The following is a 24,903-nucleotide window of genomic DNA, read 5'->3' as shown; positions in this document are numbered from 1 at the left end:
TGAACACACACGGGTAACCTGGTACCTCTCAGCTCCATGCACGCCCATGTGCCGGAGTGTGCCCGCGTGTTTCTGAGGCCGCGTGGTCTCCTGGCCACTTGTCTGGTTCATGCTCTTCTTTCCACAGAGTGGCGTCTCTGCCTCCGCATCCGCCCCTATGCAGCCCTCAGCACGGCCCCCCCAAGTGGGAGCTGTGGTCCCTCTAAGTCAACATGACTGCCTTGCTCGCCTTGGTCACCGCCCCACTTTCTGTATCCCAAGTGCACACTTCCAGAACAAAGCCTTTTGGCCATACTTGGGCCAAGTATCCACCTGAGAGAGGGTAAGGTCCACGGATGCCCCCGGGCTGCCCGGCAGAGCTGCCGGCTCGTCTACAGAAGGGAGTGCGGCCAAGCAGCCGCCCCGAGCATGGGGACTCTGGGCACTGCAGTTAGAGTGAGACGTTCAACCTGAAGCCGGGCGACCATGGGGTGGCGTCCTAGACCCCGGCTCCCACCAGACTGCACACTGTCTGTGCTGTGCGTTAGAAATGCACATTCCCAGGCCTGCCCGGGCTTCCCAGCCAGTTTGAGAACTGCTTAGCGTGACAACCTGGTATTGAGATGGGGACTGCTTGCCTCTTCTCTGAGCCAGGACTCCAAAAAAACCTGACACATCTTCCCAAATAAAAGTGGGGGGTAGATTTAGGATATAGATCATAGCCTCTTTTTCCCAAACCTCTGGGCCAATCACCTTCTTTCTCGGATTTCTAGAAGTACTGCCACATCCGCCTGGCAGGATCCAAGGACCCCCGGGCCTATTTCAAGACCAAAACATGGTGGCTGGGCCTGTTCCTCATGCTGCTGGGTGAGCTGGGCGTGTTCGCCTCCTACGCCTTCGCTCCGCTGTCGCTGATCGTGCCCCTTGGCGCCGTCTCCGTGATAGGTAAGACCGGGGCCCCCACCGCCGCTCCCTGGGACCCACCTGCCTGTGCCACCACCATACTCGGTAAACGAAGCAGCTTCTGCTTGGTAATGTCACTAACACTCACAAAGGGCTTCATACACACCGGCCCTGCGCTAAGCACTTTACAGATATGAATTCTACTAATTCTCCTTTTTGAGGGTGACACTGTCATGATCCCCACTTTACAGATGAGGAAATAGGGGTCCAGGGTGGCAGGGCTGGGGTACAGGATGGTCTGGCTCCCTAATGTGTTTTAGATTCAGAAACTTTATCAGAGTTGCTTTCTATTTCTCCTGCAGAAGGAAGATACAAACTTGCAGCTTTCATCCCAACACTGTCAAGACATCCTAAGCTTTCGTAGGATTCAGATATCTTACACCTCTAACAGATGCACACTCAATTTATTCTCTGATCTTTTTACATCAGCTGACACCACCTCTGAGGCATTGGTCACTTTCTCACCTGCCATTTCTCTGTGATCTCTGTAATCCCGGAACCAGCGTCTCAGAACATTTGAACCAAAGAAAAGACAAAGGAGCTTTGATGTCCGTGTTCCACAAAAAAAAGTAGAATTAGGAAAAAAAATTCTTTTCTTCTTAAATAAAAGATGTTAGTAGATTAGTGAACACAGGAGCAGGGACCATGAACTTGCGTTGAAATGTTTCCTTCCATTTGCTGGCAGGCCCCACGTGGCCTGGAAGCCCTTCCTTGCTCTTAAAGGAAAAAGTGGTATTTTGAGTAGTCTTTTTCCTCCTGGAGTAAAGAGGGCCCCTTCTACCCCACGGATAAGCACAGCAACCACACGCCCCGCCTGTGCCCACAGCAGACCTCATCAGTCAGTCAGAGCGTCCCTTCTTAGAATTCTCAGAGCTTCAGGCAGTCCCCCCAGTTACCAGGAGCTGGCAAAGAAGTGGAAACCTATTGCTTTTCCCGATCCCGTGAAGAGTCCCTCTCTTTCTTGACCAGGGTTTGTACCCTCGTAGCCCACAAGATGAGTAAGGTCCTCCAACATACTGTGTTCTTTCCCACAAATACTGTTTTAAAATATAATCTGACCATAGAGTTGAGGGCCCAGGGGGAAGGGATAATTGGGCGATGGGCATGAAGGAGGGCCCGTGATATAATGAGCACTGGGTGTTATATGCAGCTGATGAGTCACTAAATCATACCCCCTGAAACTAACAATACAGTATATGTTAGGTAAGTTGAATTTAAATAAAGAATTTTTAAAAAATAAATAAATAAAATAAAATATAATCTGAGTGCCTTTAGTTGAGGCAAGTAACCATCCCCAGTCCCAGCCTTTCCTTGTCTTCTCTGGCCCACTTTCTACGTGTGCCACCCTGACAGGGATTGAGGTTCGTCCTCTGCCCATGGCTGACCTCTGAAAAGGCTTCGGAACCTTTCCTCACAATGAGAAACAGGTGACCGAGTGACGAAGTGCTTTAAATATTTGCCTCCAAATTTTAATACTTTAGTAATTCACATAATCAAATTCTTAAAAATAAGAGACTGAAGTAGAATGATGGGTTCTCAGGTTATCAGCCACTAGAAATTAAGGGGCTCTCAGAGCTTCTTAAGTCACCCAGTAAAAACTAATATTAAAAATAAATATTAGAGTAATCACCACTATTTGTTGGGTACCTATTACATATCAGTCGCTATTCCAGGGACTTCAGTAGTAATAATTGCTCAGTTATTGAGTATTTACTGCGGACACATGATTTACATGCATTATCTCATTTAATTGCCCTTATAACTCAGAGAAGGAGGTGCTTTCAGTTGTGTGCTGATGAAGCAACATTCAGAGAGAGGGTGAAAGTGAGAGAAGAAAAAGAAGAGAATGAGGCAGTGGGGGGAAGGGAGGGAGGGAGAGAGGAAGGGAGGGAGGGAGAGGGGAAGGAAGGAATGGACAGAAAAGCGGGAAAGGAGAAAAGGTAGACCCCATTTGTGGTGTTTCTGATTTCTATGGTGTAAAGACCACCACCGTGGCCACTCACGCTACAGTGGTTTCCTGAATATTTAACAAGCAGCAGGCTGGCCTGAGCTGGATGCAGACAGAGACCCACAGGACTCATCCCAGGACACACAGCCAGAAGAGGCAGAGCTGAGAGTAGCCCTCCAGGTCTGTTCATAGTAATGCCAGCCCCATCCCTCCAGGCAGCGACAAGGAAGTCTGAGAAGCAGAGAAGAACCAGGGGGAGAGTGTTAGACGTAGTCACAGCAATGGAAGGAGTAAGAGCCGGGCCGCCGGCACCCCTCACCAGTTGCGTAGTCCTGAGCAACCCCTTCACCTCTCCTAGCCTCAGTGTCCCATTTTTCAGATGGCACCCACCTCGACGGGTAGATGCGCCAGAAAGAACTTGTGCGAATCCCCTGTCACCCTGCAAGTCCTCAACACCAGTGCTCCTGGGCTTGTAGGAAATCCTCAGGAAGGCTCAGAGAGGAGCCTCTCTTTCTGAGATGGAATAGCAGAGGAACCAGAAGGACTGAGTTTTGGGGAGCAGAAGGGAGAGGTTAGGAAGTCCCAAGCCCTAAGGCAAATGAGCCTACCCTAGGGCCTGGGCAAAGGGACTCCATTGGACTGATAGCAGCCTCAATTTTCTTTTCCCTGTGCTTTTATTTTTTCATAGCTAGCGCCATCATAGGAATCATATTCATCAAAGAAAAATGGAAACCGAAAGACTTTCTGAGTAAGTTCACTGATTTGAGCCCCTGTCCTTAATTCTGTGCTTGTGCTGTTTGTTCATAATAAAGCCGGCTCACCCCAATTTAGAGATCATCCGTCGCCTGCTCCCTTCCGGGTTGTATATTCCACCCTCACCAGCTCCTGGGAGCTGGGTTTTTTCCTCGGTAGTTCCCAAATCTGGCTACGCAACAGAATGATCTGTGAGATTTCTTAAAAGGGGCTTGATTTCATTCCATTCAATCAATATTTATTGAGCATTTATTGTTGGGATTTTAGGAGGCCTGATGAAAGGCACCCTCTTTACCTAAATGAGCTCTAAAGCAAATGGGAAACATGGAGGTCAGGAGTTATTCTTTATTACTTATGCAAGCTGGATTAGAGCATGCAGCTTGGGCATGCAGCCAGAGGAACTTGCTCATGCAGCCAGGTTTGGGAACCACCGTTCTGAATCATTGTTATAGGATAAGAGCAAGATGGAGCCAGGAGGCTGAAAAAAGAAAAGAATCCTACACTGAAAAAAGCAGAGCTACTGCTCAGCAAATAGACGATGCCAAGACCAAAAGACTCAGAGTGATTTGCAGTAGTCCTGATGGCAGAGGGGGTGATGCAGGGGTAGCTGGGCTGGTTCTGAGACCAGTGTAGTTTTATGTCGCTTCCAGGCTCACTCTAGAAAGTCCTGGTATAAGAGACATGCTAGTCCAGGCAGTGCCCTATGTGAATTTAAAAAAGATGGCCCCTCTGGGCATCTGTGGTTCCGTGGGCACATGCCTTGGTGAGCAGAGCATGGGCTAGATTTTAGCCCTCCTCACCCCTTCAGCTAGGTGTTTTTATGCAGTGAGCAACTTATACAACTGTGCATGGCTGTCCTGCCTAAAGTTTTATTAAATTCAGCAAACATTCACCCAATGCTAGACCTGTGCTGTACACCACAGGCATGGAGATGAGTAAGACCTTTCCTTGCCTGAAGAAAACTTAAGACAACAGACTTGTATGTCTTAGCAGAGAACTTATTATTGAGTTTAACCATGGCTCATTCATTCATTGAAAAATTGAGGGGCACCTTATGAGGCCTAGAATGAAAATTAAAGACATTTAATGTGGTATCACATTTTTGGGAGACAATGGAATGAAATATGTAGATAGTTCTATCCAGAAATATCCAGAGGCCTGGGGTCACCATGTGTAGGTCAGAACTCACAGCCCTTCCCAGCTTGCCTGGGTCTGGGCTGGACTTCGAGAGGCTTTTCACGAAATCCACATAGTTCAACTGGAGTGTGATAGGACCCAGGGCAAGAGTCAGGAGACTCCTAGGCCCTACTAACAGTCTCTGACAAGTCTGTGGAATAGAATATTGATAGTATTTGGACTGGTCCCTTGCGACTAGGTTAACTAGCAGATGGGAAATGATAAGGTCATTTTTAAAAGGTACATGGTAGGCTCTGAAGGTTTGCTTGTGAGATTTTGTTATATTTGGTTTTCTTTTATGTTGCCCATAAAGTGATTCTGACTTTCAAACCTTCCCTGTAAAATGTACACTGAAACTGTGGTTCAGTAGCAGAATGGCTACCGTGAAGGAGAAAAAAGAGGCAGTCTTACTCTAATACTCTCCCGGTGGGAGTAGAAATTGGTGCAACCAGTTTGGAAAACCATTTGACAGTAACTACAAAGCTGAAGGTCCACATATCCCCTGACCCGGGAATTCCCACTCCTAGTATTATACCCAACAGAAATACGGACAGTGTGTTTTCCAAATGACATGCTCATAGCAACAGTATTTGTTATAACCCTGGAGAGTATTTGAAGACCCATCAGCAGCAGAATGGATAAATTGTGTCACACACCACAGGGGCATGAGAATGAAGGAACCACCCCTACACTCCACACCAGGATACAGATGAATCTCACAAACTCACAAACATCATCTTACGTAAACACAGACGCAAGAAATCATATAGTACGAGTCCATTTATAGAAAGTACAAAACCAGGCCGACTCTCAGTGCTGGTAGAAGTCAGCGTTACCCCGGGGCTGCATCTAGTGATTGGAAGGGGACACAAGTGAGGATTTTGGGTCCTGTTAACGTTCCCTTTCTTGATCTGGGTGCTGGTTACATGGGTGTGTTCACTCTGTGAGAATTCATTGAGCACTTTTTGTTCTACATGCCACACCTCACTGAAATTTTTTAACATTAAATGTCATTTTTTAATTCTATTTTTTTAGAAGATTTTATTTATTTATTTGACAGAGAGAGTACCAGTAGGGGGAGCAGCAGAGGGAGAGGGAGAAGCAGGCTCCTCGCTGTGCAAAGAGCCTGATGTGGGACTCGATCCCAGGACCCTGGCGTCATGACCTGAGCCGAAGGCAGATGCTTAACTGACTGAGCCACCCAGGAGCCCCTAAGTGTTATTTTTTTAAATAACAATACGGGAGATGATCTATTTGTGAAGTGAAGAAAAACCAAAAATAGCAGGTCATCGTGTGTTGCCCTAGAAACACGTAGGGGCCTGAAGCCAGCCCCCGAAGTGAGCCTATGACAGCCTCCTCCCTTCCCTGCAGGGCGCTACGTCTTGTCCTTCGTTGGCTGCGGTCTGGCCATCGTGGGCACCTACTTGCTGGTGACATTCGCACCTAACAGTCACGAGAAAATGACGGGTGAGAACATCACCAGGCACCTCGTGAGCTGGCCTTTCCTCTTGTACATGGTAAGAGAAGCACTGGTCCTACCCGCGATGGCGGGAGGGAGTATCAGGTCCTAGAACCTGGGAACCTGAATCTCCAGCAACAGGGGATTCGAGGGAATGGTGACGTATTTCCCAGCAGCGAAGACCGTGCTTGCGGGAAGTAGGTAGTTCACGAGGAAAGGCTTTTTCCACTTATGTTCCGAGTAATGCCTAAATCTGCATAGATAATATGATAATTTTAGTTTTTAGAGATATTGTAGGTGTGTATATATAATGTATGACTAAAGGACTGGAAGGAAAAAACAGAGATTCCATCCATTGTTGTCTCTGGGAGCTGGAATTATGAATGAGTTTTCATTTCACCTTTGTATTTACGCATCATTTCAAATTTCTACAGGGAGCATTTAAGACTTTTATGGTAAAAAAAACAGTTAAAATTTTAAACAGTCATAGACATGTTATTTATTTATTTTTCCCGGCATCACACAGCTGATAGGAGCTAATAGAAATGCAGGAGACACTGAAACGGTCTCCTAAACTCCCAGCCCCCGTTACGTCCCATGTTAGGTCTACAGATAAACTGATCGAGGAAGCATGTAAGGCATTTGATCAAGCTACTACTATATATTTCTATTCCAAGCCAGGCACTGTGCCAAATACTTTCTTACGTATCATCTCAAATCCTCCCAACTGCCCTATAAGGTAAATGTTTTTCTCCCCATTTTATGGATGAGAAAACTGAAGCTCAGGGAGGTGGGCTGACGGCCCAGAGTCCCACGAGTGGAGCTGGACTCGCAGCCAGCTTCCTTCGCCGTGGCCTGCTGACGAAGGTGGGCACAGCCTTCCTCTGATACGAGCAGCCTGGCACTGCTCTACAGGCCTGGAACGTTCTTTTTCCTTAGTTTGCCCACAAGGCCGAGGATGGATTTCCCCAGGATTGGGACTGGGTCATCTCCCTGCCTCTAGCCAGCCCCACTGCACACCTGGTGGGCGTGGAGAAACGGCTGCGGGACGGAGCCAAAGAACCCCCCCTCTTCAGGAAAAGCTTAACCCCAGAACACAGAATTTTCTCTCAGGGAGCCCTGGGCTTGAATCGGTCACGTGCTGTGTGGCCTCGGCCAAGTCACCTACCTGGAAGCTCTGCCTCCTTCTCTGTAAGCCGGTGGGAGTCACTGGACCGGGGCTGGTGGCTGGGGCTGGGAGACGCGAGGTGGTATGGGAATCACCCAGCACTTGGCAGGTGCCCAGGGACCCGCTCAGTTTGTCTTCCTGACTCATGTCTGCGAGGCAGTGCTGCTGTAAGCAAACTCAAGGTGGGTGGCCGCGTGGGGTGCAAGTGGAACACAACCAGAGGAAGTGTTGAAAGCAAAGAACTTTCACTCCTTGTCACAAGTAAGGAGACGGGGAGATCGCTCTCAAAGCACTGTCTCCCCTTAGGGTTAGTGCGGGAAGCTTTTATGCGGTGTGCTGGGGGGCACGGACAGCGAGCTGGATACATTAAGAAACATACATTTTCTGCTACTTAGGCACTTTGGTTCAACTGTGCATGCTTAGCATGTCAACGTGCTAGTGCAGACATTGTAAGTTCAAAAAAAATGGCAGACAAGCCCTCCCATAGGAGGAGATCTTAGTATTAGGATGAGCTAAAGGTAAATTTAGGGCAACTGAGGGGGGCTTCTGGGCAGGCACTGATTTTTGGTGTGGCTCCCGAAGGGGGATACCCAGTGGAATCCCTGGCCACACCTCTCCTCGGTGGGAGCTCTTTCTTCTGCAAAACAGACACATTCTTTCCCTGCCGTGGGAGGGAAAGAACCTGAACAGTCTGGCTCCAGGGCCCGTGCGCTTTCCCACTAGGCTACACGGCCTGAACCTGGGAGGCCTAGGGCCTGGGGCATAGAAGGCCTCAGTCAGTGTGAGGTGTGAGGTACGTTTGTCCCCCGCCCCCCCCATGGCTTTCAGTCCTCTGACTTGAGTAACTCCCTCTTATGCCCTAACACCGCCAGCTAGAGAGATCTGGCCAAATCAAATCCAGTCAATATTTATTGTCTGCCAGGTGCCAGACACTGTGGACGTCAGGCTGACAATAGGTACACTGTCGAGCATAGCATAACAGAGAGTTGATGGAGTTGTCCTGGAGCCGTGTCCTGCACCTGAAACTAATGTGACATTGTGTGTCAACCATACTTCAAGAAAGACAGAAAGAAAAACAGGAAGGAAGAGGAAGGAAGGAGGGAGACATGCCGCCAGAACTCAAGGGCACCCACACAGCCATCTTGCAGCGGAAGGCCAAGCGCCATTCCAGCATGCATTTCGGCACAGTGAAGAATGATTGGAAAACCGGGCCCCCTGAGTGCACGCCCGGTGGTTAGGAATGTTGATGAGTAACTCATCCGCTTGATGATGTATTCTGCAGCAATTAAAGATAATTATGACAACTTCATAAAATATGGGAATTGTTTTTGGTGACTAAAAACAGCCCAGCACAAAATTGTGCGTTGACTATGATGACAAGTAGATAAAATATGTATTCACGGCAACAAAGACAGGAAAGAAGCAGGAAAATGAAAACAGCTGTTTTTTTTTTATGGCCTCTAATTATGAGGAATTTAAAAATTTTTTTAAATGCCCATTAATGTTTCTGCGTTGGTTGTTATGATAAATAAACTTTGGGAGGAGGTCGGGGTAGGCAAATGGAGCCAAGCCACTGTCCAAGTTTGCTGCTTTTGTTTTTTTTTTTTTTTTTAAGATTTTATTTATTTATTTGAGTGAGAGAGAATGAGAGATAGCACGAGAGGGAAGAGGGTCAGAGGGAGAAGCAGACTCTCTGCTGAGCAGGGAGCCGGATGTGGGACTCGATCCTAGGACTCCAGGGTCATGACCTGAGCCGAAGGCAGTCGCCTAACCAACTGAGCCACCCGGGCGCCCTTGCTGCTTTCATTTTGCCGGGTGCTGGAGCTGACTTGACTTCTTGGGAAAATGTTGCTGAATGTTTGGGCCCTTAAGGAGTGGAAAGGACAGTTGTTAAGGCAAGGAGGGAACTCCCACCCCACACTGACTGAGGCCTCACACTTCTATGCCCCAGGCCCTAGGCCTCCCAGGTTCAGGCCGTGTAGCCTAGTGGGAAAGCGCACGGGCCCTGGAGCCAGACTGTTCAGGTTCAGATCCTGGCTCTGCCCTTTTCTTAGCTTCCGATTGTGGTAGTGCCTTCTTCATAGAATCATTGTGCTGGTTGAATGAGTTTAGTATAGATACAATGTTTAGAACGGTGCCGGGTGTATTTATGAGTTCAATAAGTATTAGCAGTGATCATGGCCCTGTAAAGGAAGAATCATTATCCCCATTTCACGGAGGAGGTAACTGAGGTTTAAAGAAGTGAAGTGACTTGCCCAAGGTCACACAACTGTTTTAGAAGTGGATCCAGTTTCAAACTTGGGCCTCCCTGACTCCAGATGTCCTTGTCTTTCTCTCCCACCAAGCACACACTTTAGAGGCATGGTTAGGGGATGGGGGCTTGTATACTTGTCCACTTGTCCCAGAGAGCTCTTCTCCTCAGTGAGCATGTGTCTCCCTCTTTGACCGACCTTCAGGGGTCACCCACATGGGGTTCCCCGCAGAGCAGCAAAGTGGGAAGAAACCTTCTCAGCCTGATCCTGGCCATCCAAGACAGGGCGCGTGTGTGGCCAGCACATCGCCCTCAAAGCTCTGAGGTGAACTCCTTGTCGGTGTTCCCCAGGGGGTAGAGATCCCCGCAGAGTTCATTGAGAATTCCCTCCTTTTCCATGGAAGTCTATCAGTGGTTTGGGAAATGCTGGCTGTTCAGGTCCCTTTCAATCCTGAGGGTCCGTGACTTCAGCATCAACACCAGCCAAGCCCACCAGCGTCTCCCAGTCTTGCCCACGTCTGCCCCGCTGACCGCCTCACTTGCTGCTTTCCACAGCTTGTGGAGATCATCCTGTTCTGCTTGCTGCTGTACTTCTACAAGGAGAAGAACGCCAACAACATCATCGTGATTCTTCTCCTGGTGGCATTACTCGGTAAGTGGGGGTCTGGGTGGTTGAGTGTGGCCACCATCCGGTAGTGCCACAAGGTCCCCGTGGACGGGAGGCGGCTTCCATCAGTCCTGTCAGGCTGCTGACTGCGTCCGGTGTCCTTGCTCAAATACCCAGAGTCCCCTACGTGCCAGGAACAGTGCTGGAAACCATCCACAGGGGTGAACAAGACAGACGGCCCCCTGCCTTCGGGGGGCGGGGGGGCCTCCGTTCCGAAGGCAGGAACAGATGGATATATAGAAGAGAGACACATTGGGGCAGTGAGGATCATGGTGACAAAGAGGATAGCAGAGTGAGGGTGAGGTGGGGCAAGAAGATAGAGACGGGCAGGCTCCAACAACTGAGTCCTTAGGGTTTCAGGTAAACCTGTCAGGCTAGGAACGAGTTCTGGATTCAAAAGCAGGAACCGAGTTTGCTCTCTCACTTTTTTTTTCTCTCCTCTTGGAGGGATGGGTGCCATGTGGGAGACGGCTCCTAACTCAGACCGAGGCGAGGCCTGACCCCTCACAGAGTCTGACACACTCCATAGAGCTGTGAGGACCCGAGCTTCCAGGGGAAGAGGTGGGGGATGCCCTCCTGCTGCCTCCTGGGGACTCTGTGGCCTCGGGCTGGTGACCCCCTCCTGTTTAAGCCACACTGTCTTCTCAACCTGGGCACAGGAGAACGCCCAAATCCCAGGGGGCAGAGCAGGGTTAAATGAGATGGGCATGAGTGCCCGAGATGTGTTGCTGGTCTTCTGTCCTTCCCACACCGAGCCCCCACTCCACCCCACCCCTCAGCCCTACAGATAGGGGCCACATAGGACAAGGTTCCATTATTTTGATATTTTTAAAACAGCTTTATTGAGGGCGCCTGGGTGGCTCAGTCGTTAAGCGTCTGCCTTCGGCTCAGGTCATGATCCCAGGGTCCTGGGATCGAGCCCCACATCGGGCTCTCTGCTCAGCGGGAAGCCTGTTTCTCCCTCTCCCACTCCCCCTGCTTGTGTTCCCTCTCTCGCTGTGTCTCTCTCTCTCAAATAAAATAAAATCTTTAGAAAAATAAATAAATAAATAAAAATAAAACAGCTTTATTGAGATATAATTTACATACCGTGAAATTCACCTGTTTGAAGCATACAGTATAAAGAACGCTGTAATAGGTGGCTTTTGTGACCGGCGTCTTTCAAGGAGCATAACTCGGTAGAGGTTTGTCCCTGGAGTAGCGAATATCAGTGGTCCATTCCTTGGTGATCTTGTTTTCAAAGCAGATTGGGACGTCACGGTCCCCAAACGTCCTCTCTGGCGAGTAGGGAGGCCAGAAGGTTCTAAGGAGCGTTGGCCGCTCTCCCTCTGTCCCCTTCTCACTAACAGGGACACACCCTCATGAAAGTGCCTGTCCTAACTGCCAGCAGATGTTTGGAAACTGTCATCGAGGTCGTGGGGGGCCCAGAAGCCGCTGTGTGTGATGAGCTGTTAGCAAGAGGGCAAACGAGCAGAAGCGGAGAAAGACAGGAAAGCCGAGCCCTTCAGCCAGAATAAGGGGCTTCATTTGTACCCGGACTTGGGGGTGGTTTCTTTTAACTCCTGCTTTGGCTGGGGAGATAGTGGGGAGGTCCGACAGTTGGCAGCCATTTCTGCACCACTGGGTAAAGCAGCGGTCTCCACGGTGAGGTGAGCTGTGAGATCTCCGGGACCTGTTCTATAACGTGCATACCCTATAAGCACAGTGTCACATGAGTATCACTTTAAAATGCACAAACACCTGTATTTTGGAAAAGTATGTGCATGTGCCTAGGGGTAGGATTCCAAAACATTTGGAGATCTCTGTCTAATGAAATGTTTTTTAAAAATACAAGTGAGTGAGCACAAAAAAAAAAAAGAGAGCACTCTTGACACACCACATGTTTTTTTCCCTGTGATTATCATGAGAATGATACTCAAAGGAAATTCGTGTCTCCGTTCAAGGATGATTTTGACCTCCCACCACGGTCCAGGCACAGCGCTGATTACTCTGCTGTTGAGAGACTTAAACTCAACGCCCTTGCTTGCTGGAGTTCAGAGGCGACACTTGGAAGCGCCTGTCGGTATTTTGCTTCCCTCTCTTCTTGGACGGAGCACACGGATAGTGGGCAGCTCTCAGAAGTTCCGCCTCCCGTCGCGTCTTCGACGCCCCTGGGGTGGCCCTGTCAGTGCTCCCTCCACCTTTTTCACCACGTCCTTTGGAGTCATAAACTGACCTTCAGGGTCTGACGCCCTCGCTTCGTCCTCGTTCACCCTCTGCAGGCTCCATGACGGTGGTAACCGTGAAGGCCGTGGCTGGGATGCTCGTCTTGTCCATACAAGGGAACCTGCAGCTCGACTACCCCATCTTCTACGTGATGTTCGTGTGCATGGTGGCCACCGCTGTCTACCAGGCCGCGTGAGTTGCGAAGTCTTTTCCTGCTGGGCCTCTCCACGTTTTGGGGTCTCTTCCATTTCTTGGGCCTGATTTCATTTGTTTTTGAAGCTGTAGGGAAGGCAGAATGTTGAAGCACAGCCCGTCACCAGGGCTCAGCATCCACTGTGGAGAGAGGGGTCGCTGATTTGCTGGGTGGTCCCATGGAGGGATTCTGTGCCTCTTGAAAGAGGAAGCCTGGAGTGGCTGTGTTTTTCTCTCTGCCTCAAACTGGGAGAAGGGGCAGCCTCACTTCCCTTCTGCTCCAAGGCAGGCGTCTGTTTGAGGGACTGTAGAAGAAGCTGTGTGGTCCCCATGAGGCATCTCTTTGTTTGCCAGGTGGAAGGAACACAGCAAGTTGTCCTTTCTTGTCTGTCTCCAGGAATCTTCCCCAGAGAGTGAGAGACTCGTTTCTCTCTCAGAAGCGGTGGTCCTGAGGGTAGGCCTCGGCCTCGTTCCCATCTGAGACCCGGTCGTCCGCAGAGGGCCTGGGAGGGCCTGGGACGGCCCTGCTGGGGACAGGAGGGTGAATGGCGCAGGGCTCGGTGTGGCACTTGAGGCTGATTGATCCCGGGCAGGGCAGGCCCCGGGCCCCCAGCGGCCAGGGCTCACCGTCCCCCAGCGTAGCCTTGAGCAGTTGTTGGAGTGACCGCTGCTATGGGGGCACCAGGGGAAGCCACTCACACACCCCGCTTTCACAGGAACTTAAATTCACTTGACCCCCCCCCCACAGAACCCCTTTGAAGCAGATGATACCATCCTCATTTTGCATTTGAGAAACCGAAGGGGCAGGGCTGAGATGGGAACCCAGGCATCAGGCTCCCCATCCCACGCCCCTCGCCCGTCGCCGCTCCGCTCCAGGCCTCTGCCTCAGCTTCTCTAGGATCAGGTTCCCTGTCCACAACCGAGGATAACTGCAGCCCCTCCCTGAGAGAAGCAGGAAGCTCTCCGTGCCGTCCCCAGGCTAACCTCCCGGAAATCTCAGCCTCTTTCATGATCAGGCCGACTGTGATTATTACTGTCCTGAGTCCTACTACAGAGATTCTGGTCATCACCCCCGAGCCGTCCTAGCACCAGGCTCCGTGCTGAGCACTCCAGGGTTACAGAGGCGAGTCCAGCGCCCCGGCCTCCTCCTGGGGAGCTTCTCACTCACCCAGTCAGCACACCACACAGCCACTGAGGGCCTCCTGTGTGCCAGGCCCCTGGGCCTTCCACCACGGGGCAGGACCAACAGTCACTGTCCTCGGGGCACTGCCAGCCCTGTGAACGGATGAGTGCAGCCGAGCGGGAAGTCTGTCACGATACAAGCAACTACGTAGTAATACCTAAAATGCTCCGCAGAGAATGGACAAAGAATATATTCCGAAATGAGGGAGTGTAGATCGTAGATGGAGAGAGGAGGAATGATTCTAATTTTCTCTCTCTCTTTTGCCTGCATTTGTTGCAGTGAGCACATTATTTTTGCGTTAAGAAAAAAATTTGTTTAAAAAAAATAATGACAGCGACAGGCAGAACGCTGTAAGTGCCGTAGAAGTTTCTTGGACTGTTTGCGAGAACAGGACGGCCCTTTGCAGGGGGGTGGGGATGCAGGGGACACCGACATGAGGAGGAGGGTATCTCGGGTGGGCGAGAACCATGTGGCGAGAGGTGTGAGACCGGGAAGGCATGGTCCCCTCGGAGAATGGCGGTGGACCTCAGGCTATGTGGGCAAATGGGAGTGAAGTGTGGACCCTAGACCCAGAGACGCAGCAGGGTGGCATCTTTCTTTCATGTGTTATCTTCATAGTTCAAGCTAAGCCTACTGTCACCGGCTCTCGCCTCAGCCTTTCTGACAGGCCCACTGACCAGAGTGCTCTTGTATTGAAGGTTTCTAAGTCAAGCCTCACAGATGTACGACTCCTCTTTGATCGCCAGCGTGGGCTACATTCTGTCCACGACCATTGCCGTCACAGCAGGTAAGGGTGGCGACTGCTAGATTTCTGTCTCCTACCTTAGCAGCAGTGACGTTACCCCAGTGTGGAGGGAGGAGGCTCTGCCTCTGTCAGAAGGCCAGCTCTGCTGACGTGTTCTGCCTGTCAGAGTTGTATATGGTTTCACGGAGAAAGTGCAGGATTTCGAGCCAGAGAGAGCTGGGCCCCAGCACAGACACAGAGCTGTGTGGCTCTAAGAAAATCACTTAACCTCTCTGAGCCTTGGTTCCACGTTCATAAAATGGGAATAACACTCACCTCCCAGAATTGAAATATGCACAACATGTACTCCCATACAGCTTGCACAAGGTTTCTTTAACAATTTTTGCCGTCGTCTGCTAGCTCCACTAAGCGGCCACAGATTTCTTTCTATAATTTCTAGAGGTTAAGACTATATGAACATCTGTGACATAATAGGTGGCGGGTAACCTGTCATCATTTTTATATTCCCCTTTCTTCTACTCCACCCCTACTTTTTTTCTTTCTCTAGGTGGCTTCAGAGGCTACAAGCATATCAGATTGTGTTTTGTTTTTTTTTAAAGATTTCATTTATTCATTTGAGACACAGAGATACAGAGAGACAGAGAGAGAAAGCATGAGCAGGGAGAGAGGCAGAGGGAGAGGGAGAAGCAGGCTCCTCGCTGAACCAGGAGCCCGATGTGGGGCTCGATTCCAGGACCCCGGGATCATGACCTGAGCCGAAGGCAGACACTTAACGACTGAGCCACCCAGGCGCCCCGGATTGTGTTTGTTTTTAAGGGGCAGTGAAGACGAAAATCTTCAAAGTGAAAAGACCAGTAAGAGCCGGTGCGCCTCCCTTTGAGGAAAGCCTGGCTGTACGGCTGTGTGTTTTGCGCTTCAGACGAGCGCTGCTCGAGTCCTGCCCGTAGAGGTGGGAGCCCGGTAGGCACACAGCCTGCCAGGGCCTGTGTGATGAGCAGACCCGGGGATCCAGTGGGGCGTCCACCCAGAGCAGCCAAAAAGTGAACCCAGCGTGAAGATTTAAGTCCTGGTCAAGAACTTGGGTCCAGGCAAGGTTGAAAGGAATAGCCAACAGCACGGTGGAGTCAGAAGCTAGGTGGGGATCAGGAGCTCAGGAATACAGCAAGAAGCCCATGGAGGTGCAATGAGTCCAGACAGAGGCTGCTGCAGGGCGGGTGAGGGTGGCAAGCCCGTGCTCCAGGAGCGGGCTGCAGGCCTGAAGGCTCTGACGGCTTAACTCGAAGCCTTGCTTTTCCATCTTAAGAAAGACTGGAGAGCAGCACTTGGGTGGCTCCGTGGCTTAAGCGTAGGACTCTTGATTTCGGCTCAGGTCCTGATCTCAGGGTCGTGGAATCAAGCCCCGAATCAGGCTCTGCGCTCAGCGCGGAGTCCACTTGGGATTATCTCTCTCTCTCTCTCTCCCTTTACCCCTCTCGCATCCCGCTCACTAGCTTTCTCTCTCTAAAATAAATGAATAAATCTTAAAAAAAAAAAATACTGGCAAAGGGGGTTGTGTAAAAACTGGCAAATAAGGTCTGCAGTTTAGTTCTTAGTATGTTTCATTGGGAGGAGGCTGGGTGCAGGGTCCATGTGAACTCTGTACTATTTTTGTGAGTCTAATACTATCTCAAAATAAAAAGAAAAAAAAAAAAGATGGAGATAAAAGGGGTATAGGAGGAGAAAGAGAAGATAATCTGTCCCCCCAAATGACTTTTATTCCACTCTTCTAACATGTACCCTGCTGGTCATCAGGCTCCTGACCACTTTGGTTTCCTGCAGGGAAGAGAGCTTATTAGCCAAATCATAGACAGACTGGCAAGAAGGTGATTTGAAAGCAGCTCACCCGTATTTGCTATTTTCTGCCTTTCCAGGTGCAGTGTTTTACCTGGACTTCATTGGGGAGGACGCACTGCACATCTGCATGTTTGCACTGGGGTGAGTCCCTGCTTTCCGGCCCTGCTACTGCTCCTGCCTCTCAGGCAGTCTTCTAGAGCCCAGGGGGCAGCCAGAATTCAGAGCTTTGTCCCCCAGAGATGAATGAGCATTTTACTCCCCAAAGGGCTTTATCTCCTTCCCCCTTCTTCTCTTTTGGGCTTTAATCTCCTTGTCATTTCTAAAATATCCCACTTTGACACATGAAAAGACTCTCAGGCTCACCCCAGATCACAGAAATGCATTTTGAAGCCACATGAGGTTGCCATCATTTTGCAAAAACTCACAGGATTGGTAGTATCCATGTTGGCAAGAGGATGAGGAGACCAGCTCCCGCCACACCGAAAGGATCTGTGATGCCAGAGGACAGTTTAGCAATGTCAGTAAAAATTATAAATGAGCAATGTTTGATGCAGCCTTCCAAATGGGACACAAAGACACATGTATGAGGCTGTTTATTAATTTAAAAATTAATTGTAGGGGTGCCTGGGTGGCTCAGTCGTTAAGCGTCTGCCTTTTCGGCTCAGGTCGTGATCCCAGGGTCCTGGGATTAAGTCTCGCACCGGGCTCAAGTAAATAATTGGAAGTAGCATAAACGCCCAGCAGTAGAATATCGGTTAAAGAAATTATGGTATATCCATATAATAAAGTACCGTGCTGCCATTTTGAAAAATTGAGGCCAGTCTGTAGAGACTGGCATAGAACCATGTCTAGGATACATTAAATGGAAAAAGTTACATTTTTAAAATGTATAGTCTACCCTATGATCTAGCAGTTCCACATCTAGATATATACCCAAAAGAAATGAGTACATATATTGACAAAATGACTTGTACCTGAATATTTGTAGTAGCTTTATTCATCATATGCTCAAATTGGTTACAACCCAAATGTCTTTTGACAGGAGAGTGAAAAACAAATGATGTAGTATATTCAGACAATGGATTCAATATAATAATTAAAAATAATGAACTACTAATACATACAATAAAGTGAATGAACCTTAAAAATATTTACAAGTGAGGGCGCCTGGGTGGCTCAGTCGTTAAGCGTCTGCCTTCGGCTCAGGTCATGATCCCAGGGTCCTGGGATCGAGTCCCATATCGGGTTCCCTGCTCAGCTGGGAGTCTGCTTCTCCCTCTCCCACTCCCCCTGCTTGTGTTCCTGCTCTCGCTATGTCTCTCTCTGTCAAAAAAATAAATAAAAAAAAAAATCTTTAAAAAAAAAAAAAAATTTACAAGTGAAAGAAACCAGACAGAGTACACACTGTATGATTTAACTTATAAGAAGTTCAAGAACAGGATGCAGTGCCTGGGTGGCTCAGTTGGTTAAGCGTCCGACTCTTAGTTTTGGCTGAGGTGATCTCAGGGTCCTGGGATCGAGCCCCACGTCGGGCTCCGTGCTCAGCATGGAGTCTGCTTAAGATTCTCTCCCTCTCCCTCTGCCCCTCCTCTCTCTCTCTCTCAGATAAATAGATAGATCTTTTTTTTTTTTTTTTTTAAAGATTTTATTTATTTGACAGAGAGAGACACAGCGAGAGAGGGAACACAAGCAGGGGGAGCGGGAGAGGGATAAGCAGGCTTCCCGCTGAGCAGAGAGCCCGATGTGGGGCTCGATCCCAGGACCCTGGGATCACGACCTGAGCCGAAGGCAGACGCTTAACGACTGAGCCACCCAGGCGCCCAAATAGATAGATCTTTAAAAAATAAAATAAAATAAAAAAGAAGTCAAGAACAGGCAAATCAAGTATTGGATGATAGTGGTCAGTGGTTTCCTCCCAGTTAGCATGGATTGGGAGGGGCACAAGGAAACTTTCTGGGGTGGAGGGATGGAAATGTCTTCTCTGCTGACCTGTGTGGTGATCACAAGAGTGTACACACAGGTAAAATTCTTCAAGCACCACATTTAGGGTTTGTGCATTTTACTGCATGTGAATTACACCTCGGTTTTTAGAAAGCGTGCTTATTTAAGCTCTAGGGAAAAGAAAAGAAAAGAAAGACTCTAGAAGAATATACCCCTACCTGGAGGAGTGGGACTAAAGGGAGTTTAGGAATTTTCTAACTTTTTCTTTCTCTCCTCCTGTATTGATTGAATTTAGGCCATAAAGAACTTTTATTAAAAAATATATTTATATATTTTTAAAGATTTTATTTATTTATTTGAGAGAGAAAGAATGAGACAGAGAGAACATGAGAGGGAGGAGGGTTAGAGGGAGAAGCAGACTCCCCGCTGAGCGATGAGCCCGATGCGGGACTCAATCACAGGACTCCAGGATCATGACCTGAGCTGAAGGCAGTCGCTTAACCAACTGAGCCACCCAGGTGCCCAAAAAATATATATTTTTTAAGGTGAAGTTCTAAGGTGAAGTTCTAAGATACAGGCTAAATGGAAGTAAAGAGCCGTGGGAGTTTTGCCCAGGAGAGTCTAATTTATTCTGATTAATGCAGTGCCGCATGGAAACCGTGTGAGGCTGTTCCTTATCTCTTTTCTGCTCCCTGCCCATCTCAGGCCCGGCAGCCTCCCGGCACTGCTCAGCAGCAAGCCCCCCTCTGCAGCCTGCAACCCTCTTTTTCTCTTTTTCCCATTACCCGGGTTGGAAAGTGAGCCCTCCTGCCCTCACTCTGGCCTTTTTTCTCTCCCTCCCTTATCCCTGTTCCTCAGGTGCCTCATTGCATTCTTGGGCGTCTTCTTAATCACACGTAACCGGAAGAAGGCCATTCCATTTGAGCCCTATATTTCTATGGATGCCATGCCAGGTAACGTTAAAACCCCATGTGTCCCCCTGGCCAGCCCATCCGTATAGAATGACTGCTACTTCCTGTTCAAAAAGAGACACCTAGCTGCTGGGTTTGGTACAAGGAAGGTGTGCTGTGCCGTTATGGTGTGACCGTCTCTCTCTCTCTCTCCCTCCCTCTCTTTTTTTTTTTTAAATTTCGCTGTGCCAAATAGGAGGCGGTGATTGAGGCACCTCCGTTGGTTTTGAGCCCATCTTGCCAGTCCCCATGTCTATTTTGGGATCTCTTAAAGACCGTCCTGATTCACACTGGACATAATTATGATCTATACGTCAGGCTTCATGCCTGCAAAAGGAAAAAAATCCATGCATCGAGTTGGAATGGAATGACCGGAGAGGGGAAGGAAAATAGGATGGATGAAATTCAGAGACTATCGCCTCACTTCTTAGATGCCACAAGAGAGTGGATTGTTCTGGAAAGCCTAATTTCCCAAGGAGCTGGGGGTTCACACTGAGAAGCACAGGCTCAAATGCCTTTAGTCCGTGATGGTAACAAAGGTGTGAATCCGCAGAGCATTGCACAGAAGGGAGCGGGGGGAGTTCGTGGAGAACCAGAGAGTGCCTGCCCAGCCTAAAGGGACCCAGATTAGGAAAGTTAATCCAGGTTTGCTGACCTAAATTCTATAGGCTGCCAGTGACCACTAGCTTCCACTCTTTAAGGCAAAATTAATTTTTATTTTAGATCTAAAGATGGAACTCTCTCTAGAACATAATCCCCACCCTTCATTAGGACACCCTAATGAGCAAACTATAACCCCACTGACGGCATACAGTACTGCTTATTGACGTCCTCTGGGATGCGGGTGTGCTCTCAGAGCCAACTGAGGTGCCCCTACTTTAAATGGCCCCAAGGTTTCTGTGTCTACTTTTATATTATTTCCTCATCCCTTGCTATCAAGCTGTCGTCTGTCATTCATGCTCTTACCAGCCCACCTGTGTATAGCAATTCCGGGTCAAACGTCTCATTTGACCCAACTCGTTTGAACTGTGTATAAAATTAGAATAAACAAGCTCTGAGTCGGGGCCTTAAGCTTTCTCCTAGGAGTTAAGTGCATGAGCTTTAGTGCATGGACTTTTAAAACATCTAATCTGGCTGCTCAGATGCCTTTTTTGCTTACTTCCTTGTTTCTCGGCTGTGTCCCGGATAGATGAGGGCGCTGGATAGCTGAATTCCAGATAGGTGAGGTGTCAACTCTGTGTGTGCAAGTATGTATATGTATCTGTGTGTTTGTGTGTTTACAAACTGTGTATGTGTATATATCTGCATAAGTATTTGTATATGCATACATACAGATGTACGTGCCAGTGGAAAATAGAAGGTAACCTAAGGTAACCTTCGATACCTACATTCTGTGGTCTGTTTGTGGATGTGGCTCTCGGCTTCGTCTTTGTACCTTGTGACCGGTGGGAAGTCAGATCTTGACAAAAGGAGACCCCGCCCAACTGCTGTGGCACGTCAGGACACTTGGGAGTAGACGTGTTCTGTACAATGAAAAGCGTGGGCTTGGAGTTCAGGTGGCCTGGATTCAAATCCCAGCTCTACCACCCACCCGCAGCGTGACCTTGGGCATGTCCTTGGACCTCCCAAGGCCTCTGACCCTCACCTGTAAATTGGGATTCCTTCTTGTGGGATAATATGTTAAAGGCCCCTTGCACAGTGTTTGGGACTTGGTAGATGCCTGGTTAAATTTGGTTTCACGTCCCTTTTGCTTTAAAAAAAAAAATCTTCGAAAATTTCAAACACTTGTTTGACCTGACGCCAGGTAGAACATGAAAAATAAAACTGCTTAAAAAGAAGGGGGCGCTTGGCTGGCTCAGTCGGAAGAACATGGGACTCTTGATCTCGGGGTCATGAGTTCAAGCCCCACATTAGGTGTAGAGATTACTTAAATAGATTTTTTTTTTTAAACTTTAGAAATCAATTAATTAACTAATTAAAATTAAAAAATAAAACTGCTTCAATAGAGTGTCTTTCCTAGCTACTTGGTTTCCCTGGTCAGCACTAGAACCTTGCTTTTGGTCCATCTAGATTGATAGCTTCACAACAGACCGGTAGCTACAGTTCAAGAGGCATTCAATTTCCAAAAAATGCACTGCATGTCACAATATAGAGAGGGTTTAAATAATTCTAGCACCTGAAAGACTTCTAAAAAATGAAAAACGAAAAAGCCCTGAGAGCTGGGAGCTGGCCTGGCACTCACATCTGGACCTCGGTGCTCCCTGGCTGAAAAGAAACAGCTCCCTGGCACATCAGCCTCAGACAGGGGCACTCCGACCATGATAGATCTCCTCAACTGTAAGTAGAAACCCAGCAGCAACACGTGCCCAGAAGCAACAGGCAGAATCACACCTCCCCTCTCTGCGGATCCGCGATGTTCAGCGTTAAAGGTCAGAACTCTCCCTCTGAGTGTCACGATGCATGTGCCACCACCACATGTCCATGACACGAAGGTCACCCTCTTCTCTCAAGGGGATAATGATCCTGATTTAATTCAGCAGGAAAGTATTGGCATCTACCACGTTCAAAGCACAGTGCTGGTTCTGCTCCCCGTGGGGCCCAAACACACGTTCCCACCTCATTCTTCGCCAACCCATGCTTCTCCCGACAGTGGCTGGTCTGTGTGCACATTTCCTGAGGATTCATCCCTTGTCGCTTGGCAACCATAATATTGCTAGCATATATTTATGGGTGTTCTTTTTTTCAATCGAAAGCATTCAGGAGACGGGCAGGGCACGTGATTAGCGCCCGAGCGCTGTAATTAGGCTGTGGTGGGGTAGAGGAAGATGCAGTCTCCTTTGGCCCCCTTGCCCCATAATGATTTGGAGAAAATGGATTTCATTTCAGGTATGCAAAACATGCATGACAAAGGAATGACGGTTCAGCCTGACCTCAAAGCTTCTTTTTCCTATGGGGCCCTGGAAAACAACGACAACGTTTCTGAGATCTACACTCCTGCCACACTGCCAGTCATGCAAGAGGAACACAGCTCCGGGGGTGCCTCTGGGGTTCCCTACCGAGTCCTGGAACACACCAAGAAGGAATGAGCCCACCTTGAAGGAGACTCTCCTTCCCTCCATTTATAACTCTCAAGCCGGGCCGACAGTGGTTCAACCCTGAATTCTAAAGTTTGCCTTTCAAGTCTTATTTTTCTAAACAGAGAACTCTCTAGAAGGGGATCTCGAAGAGCCTTTGTCTCTGGCAAAGAATCCATTATCTTGGTCTCGGAGATTTCAGATGACCGGGGTTGGGGGGATAGAAGCAGTATTCTCTGGGCGGGGGGGGGGGGGGGGGGGCGGCTGCGGAGTTCAGACTCTGCCTGGTTCTGCCCAGCCAGCTTGGGAAAGCCGTCCTCATCCCTGACGATGACAACTGAGCTTCCTCCGGCAGTGACCAACGGTTGCCACATTCCTCGGAGCTGAAGCAAGGCAGAGATTCTGCTCTCACTTTCCACATCCAGTGAAAGGCTAGAGACCTCTGAATCTAATCTTCCCTTGCCTGATCCTCCCCATCTCACTCCTATTTCCAGTAACATCTCAGTTGTCATCACAAGGCATAGTAGGCCAGCCCCGGGAACACCCTAGCATTCACCTGTGGGAAAGGCACTTCTGCCTTCCAGTTGTCTGTGTCCTTCCAGTGAATACATGTCTGGTGTGTTTATATTAGATCTCCTCTGAAAACTAATTTGGTTTGGTTCTGTGAACTATGTAATGGCTTTTCTCCCCACCCCCACCCCCCCCCCGAAGGAACTGAGAAGTTAAGAGTAAGAGGGAAATAAGGACAGGAGCAGGGGTAATGATACGTTAGCCCATAAAGGAAGAAAAATCCCTTTTCATCTTACAAAAGGTGATTGCACCACTTTTAAAAGGATAGGCAGAAAATCGGGCTGTTTCATGTGTGTGTTCCTGCACACCAGTGCCCTCTAGGAAGCTTGGGGGTGCTTACTGCAGAGACAGCCTCCATCATTCTCCCTCCGTCAAACCAAACTTAAATTATTGGCTCATTTCCTTGGAGTTGACCTCGACTCTTCGGGTCGTCATTCCCATGTGCATATGTCTGGGAAAGTGGGCATTCTTGGCAAGAGGTTGCTGCTTTGTTCAGGCTACATACGTGACTGTCCTCCCCCAAGACTGATTATAGACTTCTGAGAATGGCAAGTAAGGGTTTGCAAACTTGAGCATAAGGATCCCCTAGGGAGTGTGTTAAAAATGCAGATTCCTACACCCCAAGCACAGATCCTCTGTGGGAATGACAGGGAGGAGCAAGAGTCCGCATTCTTGACTGGCAGCAAGGTCATTCGGATGCAGGCAATCCAAGGATCACACACCTTGAAAGCCTAATAACTGGGCTGCGAAAACCTCCAGGGGCCGACACACCCCTGCTGGAAAGTTGCAATTACCCTAACTTGTTTCCTGTCTAGGGTTCATGTAGCGGGTCAAATAATTCCCATAGGATCCGTGGCATTTATCCATCCCGTGATTCCTGCTTAGAACTACGCTTAATGTTTCCCTAGGCACTCTTTATCTAATAGGCGAGATAACAGTGTTAATAGACCAGTGTTGATAGATCATTAACCTTTATGGATTGTGCTTAATACCGATTTACTACCTTGACTTCGAAAACTGGCATCTGTTCTTGTGATAACCACTTCGGTATTGTGTCTTACGTGCCTAAGAAGGCAGCAGACAATGACCTTTTTTCTTCAGGATACATTCAACAATATTTGTGACACATTCGCTGTGTGTTAGTAAGCATTTGGATGGGGGCGCCTGGGTGGCTCAGTTGGTTAAGAGTCTGCCTTCGGCGCAGTCCCATGTCAGGCTCCCTGCTCAGGGGGGAGTCTGCTTCTCCCTCTCCTTCTGCCGCTCCCCACCCCCAACTTGTGTGCGTGCTCTCTCAAATGATGGGTAAAATCTTTTTAAAAAATAAATATAATGGGCGCCTGGGTGGCTCAGTTGGTTAAGCGACTGCCTTCGGCTCAGGTCATGGTCCTGGAGTCCCTGGATCGAGTCCCGCATTGGGCTCCCTGCTCGGCGGGGAGTCTGCTTCTCCCTCTGACCCTAACCCCTCTCATGTGCTCTCTCTCATTCTCTCTCTCTCAGATCAATAAAAAATAAATATAAATAAGCATTTGGCCGGTGAAGGCTACAAAGAGCAGCAGTGGTCTCTGCCCTGCAGACCCGCAGAGGAAGACACGTACCCGGGAAACCACAGCAGGTGGGCCATGAGAGGTGCATAGAGCAACCATGGGCCACGGAAAAAGGACGGTTAGGGGAGCCCTGCTAAAGCTCAGGCCCTAACCCAGAACAGGGTATTCAGAATTGAAGATGATTTTGGGGCACCTGGCTGGCTCAGTCGGTAGGGCATGGGACTCTTAACCTCAGGGTCATGAGTTCAAGCCCCATATGTGGTGTAGATTTTACTTAAAATAAAAATGTTTTTTAATTAAAA

At 48.9% G+C, this 24,903-nt stretch overlaps 1 protein-coding gene across 3 annotated transcripts in view; it reads left to right on the top strand.

The window, feature by feature from the left end:
- NIPAL3 (NIPA like domain containing 3) overlaps positions 1–24,284 on the top strand; it is a 51,852-nt gene extending 27,568 nt beyond the window's left edge. For 2 of the 3 annotated variants that reach the window (XM_032391202.1, XM_032391213.1), the window contains exons 4-12: positions 753–924; positions 3,579–3,638; positions 6,191–6,336; positions 10,253–10,349; positions 12,626–12,761; positions 14,643–14,731; positions 16,600–16,663; positions 19,322–19,416; positions 22,300–24,284. In XM_032391202.1, the coding sequence (XP_032247093.1) occupies positions 753–924; positions 3,579–3,638; positions 6,191–6,336; positions 10,253–10,349; positions 12,626–12,761; positions 14,643–14,731; positions 16,600–16,663; positions 19,322–19,416; positions 22,300–22,499 (1,059 nt within the window). In that variant the 3' untranslated portion in view covers positions 22,500–24,284. Of the gene's footprint in view, positions 1–752; positions 925–3,578; positions 3,639–6,190; positions 6,337–10,252; positions 10,350–12,625; positions 12,762–14,642; positions 14,732–16,599; positions 16,664–19,321; positions 19,417–20,602; positions 20,635–22,299 lie in introns of all 3 variants that reach the window. The other variant, XM_032391220.1, reaches the window with a different exon arrangement.
- Positions 24,285–24,903: the final 619 nt, after the last annotated feature.

This window comes from Phoca vitulina, unplaced genomic scaffold (genome assembly GCF_004348235.1).
Source record: "Phoca vitulina isolate PV1807 unplaced genomic scaffold, GSC_HSeal_1.0 scaffold2, whole genome shotgun sequence".
Taxonomy (NCBI): domain Eukaryota; kingdom Metazoa; phylum Chordata; class Mammalia; order Carnivora; family Phocidae; genus Phoca; species Phoca vitulina.
The sequence above is the reverse complement of the archived record's forward strand: the minus strand, read 5'-3'. Positions and strand labels throughout refer to the sequence as shown.